This window comes from Macrobrachium nipponense, chromosome 32 (assembly GCF_015104395.2).
Source record: "Macrobrachium nipponense isolate FS-2020 chromosome 32, ASM1510439v2, whole genome shotgun sequence".
In the NCBI taxonomy this organism is placed as follows: domain Eukaryota; kingdom Metazoa; phylum Arthropoda; class Malacostraca; order Decapoda; family Palaemonidae; genus Macrobrachium; species Macrobrachium nipponense.
In genome coordinates this window covers 40,598,622-40,622,140 of record NC_061094.1, presented here as the reverse complement: position 1 = coordinate 40,622,140, position 23,519 = coordinate 40,598,622, and the positions used below count along the sequence as shown (strand labels likewise).

Genomic DNA, 23,519 nt, shown 5'->3' with positions numbered 1-23,519 from the left:
TATAATAATCTCTATTCGTAGCAGTTTTAAGTCTATTATTATCTTTATTCGTAGTAGCTTTAAGTCTATAATCATCTTTATTCGTAGTAGTTTTAAGTCTACAATCATCTCTATTCGTGGTAGTTTTAAGTCTACAATCATCTCTATTCGTAGTAGTTTTAAGTCTACAAACATCTATATTCGGAGTAGTTTTAAGTCTACAATCATCTTTATTCGTAGTAGTTTCAAGTCTACAACCATCTCTATTCGTAGTAGTTTTAAGTCTATAATCATCTCTATTCGTGGTAGTTTTAAGTCCATAATGAACTTTATTCATAGCATAATATTCCTAGAGCAAACGAAACTTACAAATCTTTACTGGATGAATGAATGACCGAGGAGGACATTAAGGCTGGTCAAAGCAATACAGTGATTTTTATTAAACAATAACCTTCATTAAAAACATACACGGGCAAGATCCTGCCAATGCGTTAATAATGTATATAATTCCGGAATTCACGGATTTAATCAGCAATAAATGACTTAAAGCTTAAAAATTTCCGCTTCTTTGAAGAGGATTTGAGGTAAAACCTCTTCAGAGATTTCAAGTGAAGGACGATAATTCTCCCGCTGCTCGTAAATCGAGAGAGAGAGAGAGAGAGAGGAGAGAGAGAGAGAGAGAGAGAGAGAGAGAGAGACGCACCTGCATGCGATCAGCCGACGTAATTTGAAAGATTCTCAGAAGCGACTATTCTTTTTATTCTGCTTTACAGAAGGAATTTCGCTGGGGGAGTTTTAAATTACAGGGAAATTTGTTATTTATTTACGTAATGGATCCGTTTTAATAGTTTGTAGATATTTGCTTATTTTAAATATATGACATACTTTACTTTGAAAGTTACTGCCGCCAGTGCACCGAACGCGAAGCACTACAAGGTTTTAACCGCGTCCCTTCGGCCCCTAGCCTTTTACTTTTACAGTACCTCCGTTCATATTAACTTTCTTCCACCTTACTTTCTAACAATTGTTTCATAGTGCAACTGCGAATTTTTCTTTCTGTTATGCCTTTAAAACCTCCTTTTCTATCAATTTGCCTTCCACCGCCGAATGACCTAATAGGTTGCAGCGCTTGGCCTTTTGCTTTCAATTTTATATTCAAATTTCAATTCCAATATTTGACTTTACCTTTAAGATGGAATGCAAGAAAGTTCCAAGAATCAACTACCAAAAATTCAAACTATAGAAATTATATAGCGCCGTTTCTTGGTGGAAAGAGCTGTGATGGGAAAAGAATAATACCTATGTTTCACGGGAAGCCCAAGACTTCATAAAGGAATATCGTTAAACGTGGTTTTATGAATGAAAAATCAAAAGAAGTGACGAATGAAGTGTATTTTTAAGGATTATGTTGCGTTTAAGTTATCGGCTATTCTTTTTATTTCACATTAAAATGCGCAGGGTATTCTCCATTTAGTAGCCAGCTTAAACAAGAATAATTCTTCTATGGCAATATTCTGCAGTAAATCTATAGTCATAAAAGCCGAGTGGATCTTTCTTGTTTGTCCGCCGGGGTGAGGGTGGAATAGGTAGGGAATCGGGAGAGAAGGGGAGATATGACACATCCACCCTCCTTCTGCAAACCTGTTTGTCCGCCGGGGTGGGGGCGGGATAGTTAGGGGATAGGGAGCGTTAAAACAGGGAGTCCTTCTACTGGCCTCCTGCCCCGCACGGCGTGTCGCGCGCCGTCTCGCTAGGCTAGACTAGTCTAATCTGATAAATAATTTGTAACTCACCTGCAGGAAAGGAGCAACGTTGACTCCGTACAGCTGGATCATGGAGATATTTGCCACGGTGTCAATGGTCCCCATGAAGAAGCCCATGGTAGCCAAAACCACCGCTAGCCATCCCAAGACCGAGCAGAATGGGATGGTGGCTAGCGTTATCGAGAGCATGACTGTCGATATCAAGAGAACCACGTGATTTCCCAACCTGGAATGAGACGAAAGGAAAATTTTAGGTGATGCTCAGTTTTAAATTCACCGTGCCTTATCTTTACTGCAAACAAAATAGATATCAATGTTAGTAATGTTTTTAATATTACGTTGATAAATGCTCACAAGATCAGAGTAATTATCATAAATTATAAAACGCTATTTTACTCTTCGTACGAATTAAAGTATAACCAGTAATTTTAAATCAAAGAAATTAAATTTTCAAAAGCACATTGTTCAAAATTCCATCGGAGAGCTAAAAGGACATTAGTTTATACATGAACACCACACACACATACACACACACACACACACACACACACACACATATATATTATATATATATATATATATATATATATATATATATATATATATATATTACATTGATCACAGTTACTGGGGTCCAGTGCCCTTCATGAAACTCTCATGACATGAAACTCAGTAGTTATTTATCGCCTTGACATTGTTTGAAACATTTAATCAAATTAAAAAACTCTTGACTCCTCACATACCAATCGACTTAATTTCAAGAGAGTAAAACGATTAGGGAACTCTCTGTCCCCTATACCATATAGCCCCAGTCAGAATTTCCATTAAAACGCAGTTCAAAAGCTTTATGCACCCGACCTAAGTATTCGTCCTAGATGTGTCCCTCCCGTCAGAAAAGATTGCCTTCTCTTAAAACTTCTCTCCTGCCGAAACTGCAGTTGCATGTAACTTTCAACAAACTTCCCAAATGCATATGCGGTTCAGAGCTTCGCAAGAACCCACCTAACATACTGAGAGAACGGGGATTTTTCTTCCAAATCTCTGGCCATGGTCGTCCTATGATAAATGCATAGCTTAGGTCGTTGACATTAAATTTAAAGTAATGTAAGTTAATTAGCGTGTTTGTACAGGAAATACATTTCCTAACCGTCGAATATCGAACTTATATTAAATTTGTTGATTACAGCCTTATTGTACCATACTTTGACGCATAAAATATCACTTTTAGTCCAGCTTTTCCCGTACCGCACTCTTGTTTTGTAGTCCTGGTAAAGACTATATTCCAATTTCGTCATTTCATTAATCTTCATTTCTGTCTTATTCTTCATCATTTCATTTCCGTGTATTTTAGGGTTGAATTTCAACGTTAGGGAGTAACTGACCTATAAACCAAAGAAAAGTTTTTGTTTGGATTTACTTTGGGTTCCTACAATGCAATTTTTATTTTTTATTTTTACAAAATCTGTTAAATTTTCTAATGGACAGCCACAAAAAAGGAGCATTTACTCTAGCGTATATGTTTTACATAAAGGACACAATCCTCTTTTTTTTCACTGTTACACAGAGGAATAATAACTACGGAACAAATGCTGAGAAAACTTCTCTTAGACATTATCAAGAAACAATTTTTTTGTTCTTCAGGAGTTTCGACATCTTATGATTGTCACATTCTGGGGGTGAAGATCTAGATGATATCCCTATTTCGTAACGATACTCGAGCTACTTTTTCCCGAACTCTTTATGTTTTGTTAAGGTTTTCGTTTGGGAGCAGGTACCGTAGTGCTGTACTTATTTGCAGGGAAGTATTCATTCTTCCAATGCCCTCTGAGGCTACTGGTAAGTTGATCTTCATGGCCCTGATATAAATACTTTGACCTGACAGCCAGTACGTATGCATGAAACATTTATAAAAATTTAAAGGATTTATATTTTTATTATCTAAAATTAACAAAACTTTCATAATGGATATGAGCAATAGTTTTTAAAAGCGCAGTTAGTGCATAACCCACCTTAAGGTCTCTTACTTTAAAACTTCGAAACTGAGGTTATGAAGGTGAAGTTTTTTATATGATGTTGTCAATAAGCCTAGAACTGCTGGCCTTGAAAATAGGAAATACATAATACACCGGGACTGTGCCTGGTAGCACATGTCTGCGTGCATATTGTAAATACTATTACACAAGATTTGAATATTCATCTAAATATTTTCTGTAATGCGTTGCATACCTACTTTTTACCTCGTTCTACTAATATAATAATAATAATAATAATAATAATAATAATAATAATAATAATAATAATAATAATAATAATAATAATAATAATAATAATAATAATAATTATTATTATTGTTATTATTATTATTATTATTATTATTATTATTATTATTATTATTATTATTATTATTATTATTATTATTATTATAAACCAAGGAACCTTCGTAACGAGGCTACAATATTGACAATTAAAAGCCACAGTAGTGTTAAAATATATTTTTGTACAAAGCTAAAAATTACTAGGATTTTTAGCATTGTACAAAAATATATATTTAACACTACTGTGGTTTTTAATTGTCAATAGTAATATAATAATAATAATTGCCAATGAAACGAGGTAAAGAATAGGAATGCAACGCATTACTGAAAAAATGTCGATGGATATTCAAGTCTTCTATAATAGTATTCAAAATACTGTTATAAATAAATTATAATAATAATTATAATTACTATTATTTATCGAAATACATCAGCGCTGAATTTTCCCTTTCGATGCCTTACTCGAAATTTTCAAAGTATTTGACTGAATCAATCAGGTCATCAGTTTCATGATCAAATTTAGCCAGCTCGAAATTGCATGATAAAAGGCCATACGTTGCACAAAAAATTAATACGTTATAGAGTTTCCGGTTTTATTAATTCATCAAATTAATAAAACAGGCCTGTCAGCTGTATTCAGTACCTTTTTTTTATTCGACTGCATTGTGAATATGACACCATAATTCATTTGAATGACAAGGTCTTTTGATTATGTAAGTATATGTAAAATTATGAATCAAGTAAGTTGGAGTGTTGTTGAAAGATAAACGTATCTACTTAGTTCCTTCCCCTAAGCTAATACTGGTAGGAACATATGCTTAAAACGAGATTGTAATGATTACCTTTGCAATATTTAAATTTGCCTGGATATCATCTCAAATCGTTTCTCAATTCAGCAGAAAGTCAGTCTCAGATAATGCTCATCCGTAGAGGACGAAGGAACTGTTTAGTTTCTCAGTTGGCAAACATCACTTCACGATTTGACAAGACAAAAAGAATTGCCTCATTGAGTCAGTTTTCTCCACAAAGAAGCGTCACTTTTGAATGTTTGGCTTTTTTCATCAATTGCTTGTATGAACTTAAAGTTTTACTGCACGATGTTTGCGTCACAGCCATACTTCAGAATTATTATTATTATATAATGTTTGGATTTATTAGCAAAGCTATGATCAATATCCACATTACTACTATTGGTAACATAACTAACATATTGCGTCATTTGCTTTTAAGCTTTTTGATAATCTCTAATTCATTAAAATGCTATATAATATTAGGAAAAATGAATCATCCCATTTGTTTTTGTTTGTATGGTGTTTTTACATTGCATGGAACCAGTGGTTATTCAACAACGGGACCAACGGCTTTACGTGACTTCCGAACCACGTCGAGAGTGAACTTCTATCGCCAGAAATACACATCTCTCACACCTCAATGGAATGCCCGAGAATAGAACTCGCGGCCACCGAGGTGGCAGGCCAAGACCAAACCGACCACTCCACTAAGTCGCTCGCATTATGAAATGGAACAAAATGCTGACGTACATGATAATTACTTTTTTTCTTTCAGGTCACATCACCTTTTTAAATTCCTTAAATAATCTAATAGCCAATGTTCAAAACATGTCTGTACAATAAATGTCTTTTAATTACAGTGTATATTTTCTTACCTATCAGTCACCTGGCAATGATTCTTCAACCAGAATTAGTGACTGCTGTTTGTTCATTTAAGTTATTTACCATATTTTATCAGAAAATAATCTCCACTAAATGATGAACCACTTATCTTCGCATATAACTGTAAAATGTAATCACGAATGCAGTTTTTTGGGGTTTGCAATTTGTACAAACAAATGTTAATACCAATAAGCCCATTATTGGAGAAACTGATCACATAAATATGAAAGTAAAACTAAACAAACAGCTTCTGGGACTGTGCACCGTGCATTCTCGAAAGCTCTCTGTATCGGTCATGAACTGGATTACTACTTTACAAAGGTTTGCTTCATTCATTTATTTTTCAATAAATGCCACGAGGATGAATATCTTTTGTAGCGAGAGTGTCTTCATTGCTTTTGAATGTTTACGGTTGTCTGGTCCCTTTTATATATACATATTTATATAAGTATATATAATTTGTACAATTAAAAAAAAAAATATATATATATACATTTCCCAACCTGTAGATTTGTTTCATATATATATATATATATATATATATATATATATATATATATATATATATATATATATATATATACGTATATATATAATCATATCTAATTCATACAGTTTAAGAAAAATAACTCTACATTTCCGTACCTGTAAATTTGTTTCTCCATTTTAGGGTTCAAGCTACGATGTGTGCTTTTCAATCCCCGTACTGTATCCCGAAGTTTATCTTATTCTTATCGTTTGAAGTTAATTTCTACATTTATACATTTCTTTTTTGTTCGTGCGTTGTAAACAAGAGCCTCAGCGACCATAAAGCCATGATATATATTTCCTTGTCTCGAGGCAGGAACGATAAATGACGTACAACGTTATTTATGGCCTAAGGCATCTGGGAAACTTCATACGCATTGTAAAATGTCTTTATTTTTTTCTTTATTGTATTTCGCTTGAAATATATATTTATGAGGTCGTTACCTTTTTAAATGTAATTCCTCTGAAACTTAAAAGTAATATATTGATGAAAGATTGCGTAAGATACGCAGAGCACTTTCTTGCCTTTAAATTTGATAATACTGGAACTATCCCATAACATGGAAAATAGCAATTTTATTATTTTCAGATTCAGAAGTTAATATGATTATGTTAAACATCAAATTTACTCTCCTTTGCAATTGGGAAATATTTATTCTACAGTGGAAGTGTTATTCCTTCGTTATAGCGTGTGTCAAAACCACACAGCTTCATTCTGTTTTATTCCGTTACTGTTCCAAGTTTCTCACTGGACAAACATCATTACATTGAAGTCATTTCCAGATTAGATCCTGAGGATGGTGTTTACAGACAAATAAGCTTTGAAGCGGACATGAAAGATTGAAAGTCCTAAAATACAATTGCTGTTTGTCGTGCTTAATTTGGCTAAGCCTATGCAGATCAAATTGTGTACTATATATATATATATATATATATATATATATATATATATATATATATATATATATATATATATATATATATATATATATATATATATATATAATATACATACATACACACACACACACACACACACACACACACACACACACACATATATATATATATATATATAACTAATACAACTTATAAACGGGACCAGACAAACATAAATAAATAAAGGCAATAAACACATTACCGCTAGAAAAGATGGTAATATATTCGTAGTATTTACTGAAAGATAAATTGAACCAATCAAACTTTTGTAAAGCCGTAATCTCGCACATAACCGTTGGAGTTCTTGGTTTAACAAAATAGACTTCGCAAAACTATTCAGTAAAGACAACTTTGCTCATAATATTAAGAGGACAATCCGAGTCACATTCTGAGGAAGATTTTCGTCCAGAATCTTCTTGTGAATGCAGTCCAGTTGCGCAGATCATTGTTAACCTCTAATAATTGCAACGTCAATATGAATATAAAAATAATTCATGTCAAAATGTGTCTATCCACTCTCAGCTCCTTTCACGGAAAACTAAACAATCCCGCACGAACTTTGTACAATGGACAGACCGATGACATTATTTTACAACAGGCCCCGCTTGCTTCTTTTCGAAGTGGCATTCAAATTTTCGAAAAGTTTCGTTTAGTTTTTCCCGTCTGAAAAAGTTAGGAGAGAAGAGAGAGAGAGAGAGAGAGAGAGAGAGAGAAGAGAGGAGGAAAAAGGAGAAGGAAGAGAGAGAAGGGAGCGTCTTCGGAGCGCGGACGATTCCGCGAGCAAATTGCAAGACTCCATTTGGAAATCATGCTCAGCATGAATGTGGGCAAACAAAATCCCTATGACGTGACTACGAATAAAGAGAGGCGCAACAACCCGTTGCCTCTCTTCCTCTCCTTCTATCTGCCTCCCGCCCCCGCTCTCTCTCTCTCTTTCCATCTCCAACAACAACAACAAATCGTCCTCGTCCTTGTCCCTCCTAACACCCGAAGTCGCTCGCCTCCACCCACCGAAAAATCTTGAGCGGCGACGTAGCAATCCCGATTGCACTAAACGATGGAATCTTAGCCTTGTTCGTCGTAGTAGAAGTTTGGGGGATCGGTATGTAGCTGCCGAAATCATCTTTCCCCTTTAATGTGGGTCCCAGTGGGGACGATTGGTTGAGGAGAGTGGGGGGCATGATGGGGGCCGAATGGGGAGAGGGTGGACTGAAGGAAGAGCTAGCATGGGTCGGGTTATAATGCTATTGACATGAAGGAGACCAATGGTTAAAGAGAGAGAGAGAGAGAGAGAGAGAGAGAGAGAGAGAGAGAGAGAGAGAGAGAGAGAGAGAGAGAGAGGGGGGGAAATGGACCAGGCAGTGGGAAAGAATATGCATGCTTAATCCTTTCTTTCCATGGGCAGGGCGGATCCAGTCTGGTACTTGGAATAATGTCACCAGTTGAAACTGGAAAAAATTTGCATAAAATGTAGTTTTACATATATACAATGCGTAAGATCTACCACACTCACAGAGATCCTTAATAAGGAATACAATTTGACACACTTACATGGATCCTTAATAAGGAATACAATTTGACACAATCACAGAGATCCTTAATAAGAGAGAAAACTCCCCATTAAAGAGACTGAGATGGGAATGGCAGTCGAAATCAAGGTCGGTAATTTTCGGAAAGTGGTGAAGAGGTTTTCTGGTGATTCCCCCATTACAAAAAGTCTTTGTAAACGAAAATTCAAGGAATAGAAGTTCATGCTAATCGTGTCTTCTGAACAGAATTTGTTGGACTGGAAAGCTGCCCTGTACAGCGATTTCAAGAAAGAGAGAGAGAGAGAGAGAGAGAGAGAGAGAGAGAGAGAGAGAGAGAGAGAGAGAGAGAGAGAGAGAGAGAGAGAGAGAGAGAGAGAGAGAGCGGAAGCTGCATGTCGACAAGAATCTCACAAAGAGTAATTCAGTAGAAGGTGGGGCCCTCAGAACGATTTTCTGGTGAATCATCGTTAGAATTAAGAGGGGGGCCCACTGATCAGATGAAATTTGAGTAAGGAACCTCCAAGGCGCGACAGCTATACTCCACGCAAGGATAGATGAGTCCCACATCAATTTGAAGGAGGTGCACGGATATGTACATGCAGTACTGAAAGAGTGCACGCTTTATGCAACCTTTTGTCACGAAAACCTTTCCATGCGAGTCAAAACGCAATCTGATCTCACGCTTAACCTTCCAAAATCAAGGGCAAATCACATCAAAATGGGCGCAGCTGGCACCATCTGTTCTAGGAACTAGGTCAGTTTAACAGTCTCCCGAGAGAATGAACGTAACATCGCTTGGTTAATGTCACGGCTCTTATCGCGCAATATGTCAGCACTGTACACCCACGGAACGAGACGAGCTCCCAGCTGGCATGAACAATACCTCCTAACCTAGATATGAAAGACAGACGAATAAAGAAACACAACGGGCCTATTCTGCCTTACTGTGTTGGGAAGTTTAGCTCTCTGCTTCTAAACACATGGTTATGTCAGCTGGCAGTGAAGTTTGATTCATAATATGCAAGTGTTACATTAGTATAGATTAGTAGTGAGTTTCCTATATTCAGCTTTCTCATTTGGTGCCCCATTTTACCTGGACGAGGAGTCAGTTTATCGAGGTTTCATTTATACTCTGCACATGTACTTGTTTACCTAGAAGGTAGCGAGGGCAACAACGCTGTAAATAAATAAGTCGTTTTCATTAACTTCTCTGTTGAGTCAATAAATGTTTCAAACCACTTGAAAAACCAAACATAAACAAATGACTTTTACGGTATTAGCTTATAATTCCCTGAAGGGAAGGCAAAATGAACTCTGGCGAAGAATAAACAAATAAAAAGTGTGCTGAAGTTTCTACTGCGCGGTCGAATTTTCTTTGCAGCGTATAATGCTGCATGAAACTCAGCCACGGCCCGGTGGTGGCCTGTGTCGTTGGCACCTACAGCGGTGCCAGACGTACGATCATGGCTAACTTTAACCTTAAATAAATTAAAAGCTACCCAGGCGAGAGGGGTGCAATTTGATATGTTTGATGATTGGAGGATGGATGATCAACATAATAATCTGCAGCCCTCTAGCTTCTGTAGATTTTAAGATCTGAGGGCGTACAGACAAATAGCCATCTGAATGGGTTTTTCTTTTACAGAAAACTAAAACAAGAGAAACAACATTTTCACCCCACAGATCACGTCAGTCATTGCGTCCCATTGAATCCTTCTCAGCAAGAGATGGGGATAATGGTAAAGTGCCTCATAAATATCACACCCAATACACACTGTCCTTTCCAGGAAGTCCCCGACCTCCTCCTCCTCTTTCATTAACGGAGAACTGTCTCACACGTAAGAAACGACAAAGATCTAAACTACCCCGTCTCCTTTAACAGGGGATACGACAACGTTTAAGCTGTTGATAGTAGTAGACGTGTCGCCTTAATTTCTACACGGTGGAAAGCAAGAACAGAAGTCCCTAACGTCTATTTTTAGAGCCGAAACAAATACAGACAATCCACACGTAAAAGTTTGAACGTAGTACCGAGAAATCAGAGAGAGAGAGAGAGAGAGAGAGAGAGGAGAGAGAGAGAGAGAGAGAGAGAGCTAAACTCGATTAAATGGATAGAGAAACGAAAGCCGTGAAAAAAAGTAACAATGTCGAAGCAGGAGACAAAGGCAGGCGGGAATACTGAAAGGGAGGTAAATAAAGACTGGAGAGCAGGAAAGACTTAAAGGAGATATGACCGACTGTTTGGATGCAAGAGCAGGAGCCACACAGTCCTACCATGCGCCTTAATCAACGACTGCCTTTGACTTTTGATTCCCTTGAAGGCACCGCGTAGGTTCCAGATATGCCTTCGAGAGTGCTTCTTTACGGCGCGGCTGCCATGATGCGCTTTCTTCCTTTCTTTTGTTTTACTTTTTGTTTTTTTGGTCTATGCAATCGCTGATGGAGGTCATTCCGTAATGGGATTTTCAAAACAAGACATCGCTGTGCCAGAGAATGGAAAATAAAGGTATTTCGCATTCACATGAGAATCGAAGTAATCCTCTCATTTACATGTGGGAGAAAGAGAAGGCGATGCCGTCTGGTAATGCGAGCGTTGGAAACGAACCGGCACAGATTACTGTTATGAGGTTGATGAAAAAATGAAAGTGGCTTCAGAGTAAAAGTTAATTTATGTCATCCACAAATTGAACAGTGCTACCTAATCTCGGCAAAAAATGCGTATTCGCTCTGTATTACTGGATATAAGGAAATGATAAACGTGAATACTTTACTTGAAAGGCATCAACTTTAATTATAAACCAAACAATGGAACGTAGTTCGTATTCACACACATATATATCTATATCTAAATACATACACACACATATATACGTATATATACATAATGTATGTATAATGAAGTAAATCAGTGCACAGTACATTCGTGTGTTGAACCTACAATAATACTTCGTATCCGTTTTTCTGTTGGCTTCTCCAATATACATATACACATACATACTATATATACACATAACACGCACATTTATATATATATATATATATATATAATATATATATATATATATATATCCATGCGTTCCTTGTTTTGGTCCGTAATTACTTGTCGGTTTGCTAGTCACTCATGAAAGCATCTGCCAGACACAACGATGTTCTGATGTTGATGCACCCTCGCTCTCAGTTCTAATATCTCTGCTACACAATTCAGGCCGCTCTTGGTATGCCTCCCTCTCCCTCTTTCACACGATACGTACGGCTTATTCACTCATTTTACCTCTCTACATTCTTCCATTTTCTGATCTTAAGAAATACCTCAAAACAGTCTGGTTATCTTTTCACGTTGACCAGCTGGCCAAACCGACCTATATACGTCACATGACAGTTTCAGGCCTTCTGTCTTCATCATGTGAACATTCCTCTTCAAAGCGCTTTTGCAGAGCTAATGGTACCTTTCTTATTCCTCGAAATGAATCGGATTTATGCCTACCATCGTCTACTATAGTAGTCACATCAACCGTGCATTTGATGTCTAGGCCAGTCCCTTATGACGCTCCTGATTGGCTGTTGATAAGCCAATCACAGGGATGGAAACTCAATCTCTCGAGAGAGTTCACATAGGCAGAATGTATGTTCCACCTCTCTTCGGGGATACTTTTGAAAGACTGGTCTCTAAAGAGAGGTGGAACATACATCCTGCCTATGAGAACTTTCTCGAGAGAAGAGTTTCTAGCCCCGTGATTGGCTTATCAACAGCCAATCAATAGCGTCGTAAGGGACTGGCCTAGACATCGGATGCACGGTTGATGTGAATCTACTATACTTTCTACTAATACCTATAAGAATAAATTACTATCATATGTACCAAAATTACTTCATCCATCTACTCTAATTACCTCACGAGTTTGACCTTTTTTTTTATTAACATTCCCTTCCAACTTTAATAAACATTTTCAAAGTTCCACATAAAATTCCGAAGTTTTTCGACTTTCTAACCACACAACACCGCATCATCTACAAGACGTCTTTTAATGTCCCTAAAACTTGTAGCTCCATCTCACGCCACTATCTTGACTCCTTCCATAAAGCCATCCATAAAACTATAGAACCTTGAAACATGATACACCTTTGTCTGAGATCCACTTTTACGCAAAGTACGGATCACCGTCACTGTATAGCGTAACTACTGAACTTCTCATAAAAAAGAAGCTTCATTATATCCACGTACTTCCTTGTCTACACTACCAAGAATCCTTTCATATCAGTCCTATTACCTGTCCTGCCGTGAAAGTTAGTAAACTTTTGCATTTTTCACTATGGCGTTATTCTAAAATTTAGAATAAGGTTTAGGCCATCCTAAGCTTAACTGCACTTCTGAAACCATTATCTATCCGTAAGCAGAAGGGTTTTCAAGTCTTAGGTGTAAAACTCAACTTCTTGGAGTTTTATGATACAGAAAATTTTGAACAATCACACATACCAACTTTCATCATCATCTTATATAGTTCACCATAATGCCATAGTACTTCGCAAGAGTAATATATATAAAGTACACGTAACCCACACTGGAAAACAAAGAAACCTGGAATGTCTTCACACACACATAAAGAAAGGAGAACTAGCGACGTCAGTGGAACCCTCTCTCTCCTACCGTTTTAATCAGTCTTAGTCGCGTCCTGTGTCTCCTTTTGGCTTGACGCGGAAACACAGCATTTGGTTGATATGGCTCCGTTAAAAGAGGAGAGGAGACAACTGAACTCCGGAGATATATTTTAAAGGACGCATCTGTTCATTCCCGTTAATCCAATTTTTTTCTTATACTTATGATAAATTCAGTACTATTCATAGTATACATGTGATAAATTTAGTACTATGCGCAGTATACATATGATAAATTTAGTACTATACATAGTGTACATATGCTAAATTTAGTATCATACACAGTTGAGTACTATATACGGTATATAATATGATAAATTTAGTATTGTACACAGTTGAGTACTATATACGGTATATATATGATAAATTTAGTACTATACACAACATAAATATGATAAATTTATTACTATACATGGTATACATATGATAAATGTAGTACTATACACAGTGTACATATGATAAATTTAGTACTATACACAGTATACATATGATAAATTTAGTGCTATACACAGTATACATATGATAAATTTAGTACTAACACAGTATACATATGATAAATTTAGTACTATACACACACATATATATAATATATATAGATATATATATATATATATAATATATTTAGTACTATACACCACATAAATATGATAAATGTAGTACTATACATAGTATACATATGATAAATTTAGTACTATACATAAGAGTTCCTAGAATCTCTCCGTAGATACATCAAATGAAAACTGGCACAACATTTCCGCAGACTTTTGATAAATCAAGTCTCATTCTGTGAGATTCTCTCGGCCGTCGTTCGAAGATTTTTAAGGAATAGTTTGCTTTAACGAACAAACGGAAATATCGGGATAAGTACTGATACAAATCTCTCCATTACGATACAAAAACATTACTGGTTCATTAATAGATTTCTTTAGCAACCTTAGAGAACCAACTTTTTTTTTTCTTTTAGGAATATTCCGTCATATTTCAAATTTCGTCCATTAATTCACACTGACATATATGAATTCATCCCCTACATATAGTATATTATAAATTAGCTTCATTCTAATATCGTTTTTAATAACGGTCCGTAGTGAGAGCAAAATAAGTTTACTTTTTTACTAATTGTGTGATGAGAAAAATATTTCTTAGTTTCAAACATTCTTTTATATATATATATTATATATATATATATATTATATAATATATATATATACATATATATATATATTATATATTATATATATATATATGTGTGTGTGTGTGTGTGTGTGTGTATATATATATATATATATATATATATATATATATATATATATATTTTACAAAATCTTCCTTTTCGTTATATTTTTCCCATAACAGGCGGGATTTTTATTACGAGTTCTGGCCATTCGTTTTTATTACTCAGTTAATAGCAGACAGAGTTGTCGCAACAGGTCTATTACTTCACTGATAAATAAACTACTATACTATATTTTGAACATTTGGTTAACGTTGTAGATGATTCCACGATGGCAGAATTCGAGTGCAAGAATAAAGACAGTCTTATATATCCAGAGAGAGAGAGAGAGAGAGAGAGAGAGAGAGAGAGAGAGAGAGAGAGAGAGAGAGAGAGAGAATTCTTATATACATCCATACAGAAAGAGAGAAAGGGCATTCATATATATATATATATATATATATATATATAAATATATACACATATATATATATGTATATATATATACATACATACATACATATATTATATATATATATTATATATATAGAATTATATATCTATATATGAGAGAGAGAGAGAGAGAGAGAGAGAGAGAGAGAGACTTGGTTGTGTGTAGCAGTAAAAGAAAAATAAAAAATTATTTGAAGGACGCAAGGAACACTAGGTTTCATAAGATAAATCTATGAGAATGAAGAGCAGTAAATGCGCAGATTGGGCTGGTAAGTGAGCAATGGACGCCTTTAGAATTTCCCGGTATGAATTCTAACTTGCTAAATCAACTCGTTGTCCCTGCGGCTTCCCCATTAGGGTCAATGGAGGGTAACGTTCCATCACTCTTAGCATCTTTCGACGGACGTGGAACAGTTATGTTTTGTAGGACGCGGATTCTGAGATAGAATTTTTTTATTTTTTATATATGTGGCGGTGTACGTTTCAAAGCATCTTATGGTTATAGTAGATTCAAATCACCCGTGCATCTAATGTCTAGGCCCGTCCCTTACGACACACCTGACTGGCTGTTGATAAGCCAATGCCAGGGCTGGGAACTCTTAGTCTCTCTCGAAAGTTCACATAGGCAGGATGTATGTTCCACGTCTCCTGAGGGATACGTCTTTCAGGAGAGGTGGAACATACATCCTGTCTATGTGAACTCTCTCAAGGGTTTCCAGCCCTGTGATTGGCTTATGAACAGCCAATCAGGAGCGTCGTAAGGGACTGGCCTAGACGTCAAATGCACGGTTGATGTGAATCTACTGTAGTTCTACGTGTTCACATTATTTACAGACTTTAACAGCGTAATAAAACATATACAGGATATTTATGAGGCGGTGTACGTTTCAAAGCATCATATGCTTAGTTCTACGTGTTCACATTATTCACAGATGATTTAACCACGTCAAGAAACATGCATGAGAACAAATTAGAAAAAGCTGGCACTTCAATCACTTTTGTCCACAGACACGTACAAACTTAATTGTGATTCATAATGGTCGTCATTCTAATTCTATCGATGCAATGAACGAGGGCATGTTAATATCTAAACTTTCACATTCTTGTGACTGAATGTATGCACAATCGCACGCGCGCGAGAGAGAGAAAAGCAAAGAAGAAGATTTAGATTAATCGAAAGGCCTAATGAAATCAAGGAATGATAAATCATCATTGGTCAAGGTAAAGCGATGTACAAAACGACAAATTGGACTGCCCTCCTGTTGACTTTACACAGGGTACAGTTCCGCGTTGAACGAGTGGTTTTCGCGCTCGGTTACCAATCCGGCGGTCCAAAGTTCCATTCTCGGCTCGGCCGACGCGGAATCAGAGGAATTTATTTCTGGTGATAGATATTCATTTCTCGATATAATGTGGTTCGGATCCCACAATAAGTTGTAGGTCCCATTGCTAGGTGACCTATTGGTACCTAGCCACGCAAAAATATCTAATCCTTCGGGCCAGCCCTAGGAGGGCTGTTAATCAGCTCAGTGGTCTGGTAAAACTAAGCTACATTTAATTTACTCAGGATACACCCTAGTTTCTGCAGTGCCAAGCTCCTCGCGTAATTCGAACCTTAAAAGTTCAACGAAGATGTAATGCATTACTACCCTAGTACAATTCCCCTTTCTTGTAATTATTTACTTACATTTTCTCTATTCCCCTTTCTTGTAATTACAATTCCCCTTTCTTGTAATTATTTACTTACGACGTTTTCTCTATTTATTTATGAATTTGTTAATTCATTTTTTAAATAAGTGATCTCTCCTTTCTGTATTTCCTTTTACCTTCTGTTGCTTTTTGTTTGTTTGTATGGTGTTTTTACATTGCATGGAACCAGTGGTTATTCAGCAACGGGACCAACGGCTTTACGTGACTTTCGAACCACGTCGAGAGTGGACTTCTATCACCAGAAATACACATCTCTTACACCTCAATGGAATGACTGAGAATCGAATCCGCGGCCAACGAGATGGCACGCCAACACCATACCGACCACGCCACCGAGGTGCTACTTTCTGTTGCTTCTTTCTAATGGAAGATTGAATTGAAGTCAATGACGCCTGTGGGATTGTTTCATACGAAGTAGGTTCATCTTCTAAATAATAACAATAATTCACTTATAGAAGAAAGTGGAATCTTAGCCTCCACAGTTTAGAGCCTAATATAATTAGCGTATTTATCTATTAATTAGTTGTTTTTGGAGCTTATTTTTCGAGAACAACTGTACTTTCGGGGCATGAGATTAAAAATGGAGGTCAAATGATTATAGACGAATTACTAATACTCAACAACCAAATGTAACTCAGGTCTTCCATTGGAATCAGTCAGCAATATTATAATGAAATATATTGGGTAATAAGATATTTTAATTACTTTACAATACTGAACACTTGTTAATTGCATCTTTTATACTACCAAACGCAAAGAAGGCTAATTTAACCCTAATCAAGGGAACGATTTTTCAGTAATACATTATTTTTACCGTAGGAAGTTAGTGCCGTCCATGCCCCTCACATGGTGAACTGTAAGCATTACTAAAGGTTGTTTGCAGCGTCGCCGTGAACCCTAGCTACAACCACCTTTTAGCCTTTTACTCTACCTCCGTTTCCACTGCCTTTCTTCCATTTTGCTGTCGAACCACAATAACTCCCTATTTTTCAATGTTTTAATCGCTGAATGGCTGACAGTGCAAAGCGCTTGGCTTTATAGCCAAATTATCATGATTCATAAATAATGAATTTAGCTACAAAATTATCCTTAACCAATAACGTGAACCGCAACTCAATAAAAGAAATAAACAAGTTCATTCTGTATGCCGTGAATTATTCTTCCTGTAACGTAAAGGCAAAACGCTTCAGTGGGTATCAGTACCGGCGCCAGATTTACTTCTGGGTTTCTAAGGTACCGTAAAGCCAAAAGTAATTAACGAAATAAGTGCCAACATCTATTACAAAACGCATCTCCTTGTACAAGGAATCTCGTTTTCAGTGACACAGAAACGTTTTTAAACAACGGAAACTTCTCCCTTTTTTACTGCGCATATAAAAAAGATAGAAAAGATCGTTAGAACGCTTTTAGCACTCTCGTTAAGCTAAGCGCCTGACTCGCAAAGACAATATTACCTCGAGAAACGACGGTAAAAGTTTTGTGAAAATCCTACCAGCAGAGGGAAGGAAAGGAAGGAAGAGCCTAGCTGTATTCGGCGAGGGACAAACAGAAAATATGCACCACCGTTCCGCAGGACCTAATTCAGTTTAGAGGTCTCGCGTGTACCGCAAGGCGGAATCAGCTCTCATTTTTGTCCCGTTTTCCCGAGCTCTGATGTCTGCTTCTCGCTTCACAGAAAATTGGGATCACAACGACGGCGAGTAGCTCTGATTGCGACAGCTCTATATATCTTTGCAGAGCTGTTTTTAATTGATCCTTGAATGTGGTACATTTGCCGCGTTGAAAAGATTTTCGAATATAAACCAAGGATCGCGTATAATGAAGTATTATAAGGACGAATAACATGTTTTGTAGATCAGTATGTTTCTAAAGCAAATGAATCTAAGAAAGTCTGAAACACCGCTAACTCTAAACAGGATATTTCCTTTCTTTCTCTCTCTCTCTCTCTCTCTCTCTCTCTCTCTCTCTCTCTCTCTCTCTGTAAAAGAAGTAAGATTAAAAGACTTATTACAAGGACGAATAAAACGACATGTTTTTTAGATCAGAATTTTTCTAAAGCAAAGGAATCTAAGAAAGTCTGAAACACCGCAAACTCTAAACTGGATATTCTCTCTCTCTCTCTCTCTCTCTCTCTCTCTCTCTCTCTCTCTCTCTCTCTCTCTCTCTCTCTCTCTGTAAAAGAAAGTCAAAGATTAAAAAAGGACTTATTACAAGGAACGGAAAAATTAACACGTCCACGTATTTTTTTTTAGATCAGAATTTTTCTAAAGCAAATGAATCTACGAAAGTCTGAAACACCGCAAACTCTAAACAGGTTATTTCCTCTCTCTCTCTCTCTCTCTCTCTCTCTGTAAAAGAAGTAAGATTAAAACTTATTACAAGGACAAATAACACGTCACGTTTTATAGCTCAGAATTTTTCTAAAGCAAACGAATCTACGAAAGTCTGAAACACCATCAATTCTAGACAGGACAACTCCTCTCTCTCTCTCTCTCTCTCTCTGTAAAAGAAGTAAGATTAAAAGACGTTCTGGCCTCGCAGAGAAACGTGACTGGGCGAAAGGAAGAAACCAGAACGTACCACAAGAGCACATTCGGAATTTATTTCCCACCTTACCTTTGGATTAGCAGACCTCCGCAGGCTGAACCGATGAGTGTGAAGAGAGACTGGGAGAAGGAGATCCAGGACATGGCGCTGAACACAGACGAGATGCGGCAGGCTGCACACGGGGGATGAAAGGAAAAGGAGAGGTAAGTGTTCCGACGGAAAAAAAGTTACTCCCGTAAATCTGTATACCGAAGTCTGCAATTACCATAGCCTCTTGGGGACCGGGTAAGTGTGTTTGCCTCTGTGTGTGTGTGTGTGTATGTGTCTACGTGTCTATGTGTGTGTGTCTTTTACACACGGAGAAAGTATGTTTGCATCTGTGTGTGTGTCTATGCATGCTGTTACATACGTTCATGCAGCATACAGACATATATATATATATATATATGTATATATATATATATATATATATATATATATATATATATATATAGTATATATGTTTATGTGTGTGTGTTGCATTAAATCATGCCCCCTCAATTCTTCCATTAACTCGCCGTTTGGATGTCTCAATCTATATATCTTATACTCATACATTATACGATTTATATACATTATATTATAGATATATATATATATATTTTATATAATCAATTTTTATTAATTATTAAATATATATATATATATATATATATATAGATATATATATATGTTTATAAAGTATAAAATAATAATTAACATATATGATTATATAATATCTCGTGTGGATTATATATAAAAATAATATTAGGTTACGTCCTCTAATCTTCATTAACAAATACCCCTCAATTCTCCATACTAAATTACTTTCATGTTCAAATCTATATATCTATCTTCAAATACATATATATATATATATATATATATTGCCTATATATATATATATATAGATATATATATAATATATATGGTTTTATGTGTGTGTGTTGCAATTAAATCCAATGACCCCCTCAATTCTTACCATTAACTCGCCCGTTTTGGATGCTCAAATCGGTATATTCTATCTCATACATATACTATATATTATTACATAATATATTATATATATATATATCTAATACAAAGAGATATATAGATATATATATAATACTATATATAATAATATATAAATATATCAAATATATAAATATATTATATATATATAGATCATATATATAATATATATATATATATATATTATAGTATATGTATGAAGATAGATCTATAGATTGAGACATCCAAAACGGGCGAGTTAATGGAAGAATTGAGGGGTCATTGGATTAATGAATGCACACATATATAAATGTTATATATTATATACTCATATATATATATATATAATATATATATATATATGAGTATATAATATATATACATTTATATATGTATTTTATTGCAAATATGCATGGAATTATATTAAATGCACAGGAAAAACACGCTTCACCATTATTAGCCTGAACGAAAATTTGAAGAACTCAGGATCTAAGAACAAAGATAACAGAAATTGAAATTAACAGTGCGATGACATCAGCTAATGAAGTAGATGGGATTTTTTTTTTTTACAAATCAAAGTTGTTTGTAAATAGCTATCGCATTCAACTAAATACTATTAATAAAAATAATGGTTTTTTTGAATACTGGTGGTGAAACAAAGGTCCACTTTGCAAAAAAAAAAAAAAAAAAAAAAAAAAAAAAAAAAAAATCTGTTCATTTATTACTTTGAATTGAATATAGAATTGAGGCCAAAGGCCAAACACTGGGACCTATTAGGTCATTTAGCGCTGAAATTGAAATGAACATTAAAAGGTTTTAAAGGTGTAACAGAACGAAAATCTCGCAGTTCCACCATGAATCAACTGTTAATAGAGGGTGGAAAGTACAATGGAAGACAGAGTCTTCATAGGAAAAAACCCTTTCTTAATGTAAGGGGACGTAAAAAACTTATATTTACTCGTAGAACATGGAAATGGTAGCACCAGCAATAAAAACTTAACTTGTTGTTTGCCTTGTACTTGATGCACGGCAGCCCGAGCCAATAGGTATATACAAGATTGGTGAGTGGGACTAAACTGAAGGTACAGTAGTATATAATTCCAATTCAATGGGATAGTATAGTAGATTCACATCAGTTCATTATGTCTAGCCCAGTCCCTTACGACGCTCCTGATTGGCTGTTGATAAGCCCATCACAGGGCTGGAAACTCTCAGTCTCTCGAGAGAGTTCACATAGGCAGGATGAGACTGAGAGTTTTCAGTCCTGTGATTGGCTTATCAACAGCCAATCAGGAGCGTCGTAAGGGACTGGCCTAGACATCAAATGCACGGTGGCCTAGATATCAGATGCACGGTTGATGTGAGTCTACTATAGTGGCGTACAGAAAAAAAAATTTTAAGTTCAATTCAGGTTAATGGCCGGAAAGGAATTACAAGATATACGGATGAATAAATATGATGTGAAACTGATTGCTCTTCGGAGAGTAAGGCATTGTTGAAAAAATGAAAGTAAATGACTCATTATAGTAAATATATGCATATTATTTAGTGCAAATGTCTTGGCGATATTGCTACGTTGATGTATGTTTGTATGCCATACGCGTTTCAGCTGAACCTCACACTCTGAGCTGATGAGAAAACTTTTACTATAGACTCTACCAGGAATGCCTCACTACTGGGAGCATTTCATCAGAATGTCGAATTATTAGCGCAAGTAATGTAAGGGGCAAATAGTTTTATAAGCCTATTCCCTAGAAATCATAGAGAAAAACATCTGGTATATCACAATATTAAGTAGTTTACATAGAGTACAGCTTGCTATTCTCAAACGTATGAACATATATTATTATTATTATTATTATTATTATTATTATTATTATTATTATTATTATTATTATTATTATTATCCAAGCAAAACCTTATCTGGAAAAACGGAATGTTGCAAGTCCAAGAAACCCAACATGAAAGACAGTCTAGTACGGAAAAAGAAAGTCAGAATTGAAGAGTAATCCATATACGACAGTAAACAAAGTAAGACAAATAAGATAAAATCAAGTAAACAATTGAAATGAGACTCGTGTGAACTGCTCACTGAAAAAGTATAAAAGCATTTTCACCAAGTTTGAAGTTCTGAAGTTCCAACTTTTTAACTAAATACATGACAAAACAAATCATTCTATAACTTGGTCACAGCTAGAAAAAAACTTCCCGTAAAAGAGAGAGTTAAAACTGTTAGAATCAACTTAATATCTATAGTGCTACACATTGCATGGTTTAGTTCCCTGATGATCTAAATGCAAAGGATGATCAGAAACATGGATGTGCTTTATATACAATGCACACTGCGTTAAAAGACAGTGTCATGAATTATTACTGAGTATTGAAATACGAAATAAAATATTACTCAAGTTTGCTTTTCACTGTATCATAAGATGCAGTTCAAATTCTATATGAATACAATAATAAACAAACAAACAAACACACACACACATATATATACATACATATATATATATATATATATATATATATATATATATACATACTGTGCGTGCAAGTGAATGTGTTTAATAATGCAGTGAAATGATCTGGCAAACAAGCCAATGGCATGAGTAAAATTAACGTTAGATGGGTAAGAAATATAACAATTTTGTCCAATTACACGAAGACGCACGCGCGAGCGCGCAGGCAGAAAGAGAGAAAAATAGGGAGCGCCAAATTTCTCGAACGTGAAAAGCCAAGAGTAAGTTCCCAGCGGTATTCAAGTCATGCACGGAAACAAATATGGCCTCTGATTTCCAAGGGGGTTTCGCTGCTCATATGAACTTTCAAATCCAATCTCGCTAACTGGAGAGGGTCAAAGGTTATTCAACCACGTACCATGCAAATGCAATAAGAAGACTGAGGTTATTTTAAGAGCTAATGATGTTGTGATGATGATGTCATCAACTGTGGATTATGCTCCCGAAAATTGTCAATTTTTTCTACTCACGTTGAATACGTTCGGCCGATTGGCTTATGGCAGCCTGTTTATTAAGCAGATTATACTTGTAACCCTTTTAAATAGCAATTTGGCGAGTCAACTGATCTCACCCTAATAGGAATTTGCCCTTCGTTCTCATTCTTTATTGCAACAGGCTTATCTTATTCTTGCAGCGATAATATACCGGCAGAACTGACATCGTTTGTTTACGCTGATACCATAA

At 35.8% G+C, this 23,519-nt stretch overlaps 1 protein-coding gene across 2 annotated transcripts in view; it reads right to left on the bottom strand.

Moving 5' to 3' along the window:
- Positions 1-23,519, bottom strand: part of LOC135207455 (major facilitator superfamily domain-containing protein 4A-like) — a 61,476-nt gene that overhangs the window by 16,629 nt on the left and 21,328 nt on the right. For both annotated transcript variants that reach the window (XM_064239180.1, XM_064239181.1), the window contains 2 exons: positions 19,372-19,474; positions 1,773-1,968 (listed from right to left, as the gene is read on the bottom strand). In XM_064239180.1, coding sequence (XP_064095250.1) covers positions 1,773-1,968; positions 19,372-19,474 — 299 coding nt within the window. The remainder of the gene's footprint in view (positions 1-1,772; positions 1,969-19,371; positions 19,475-23,519) is intronic.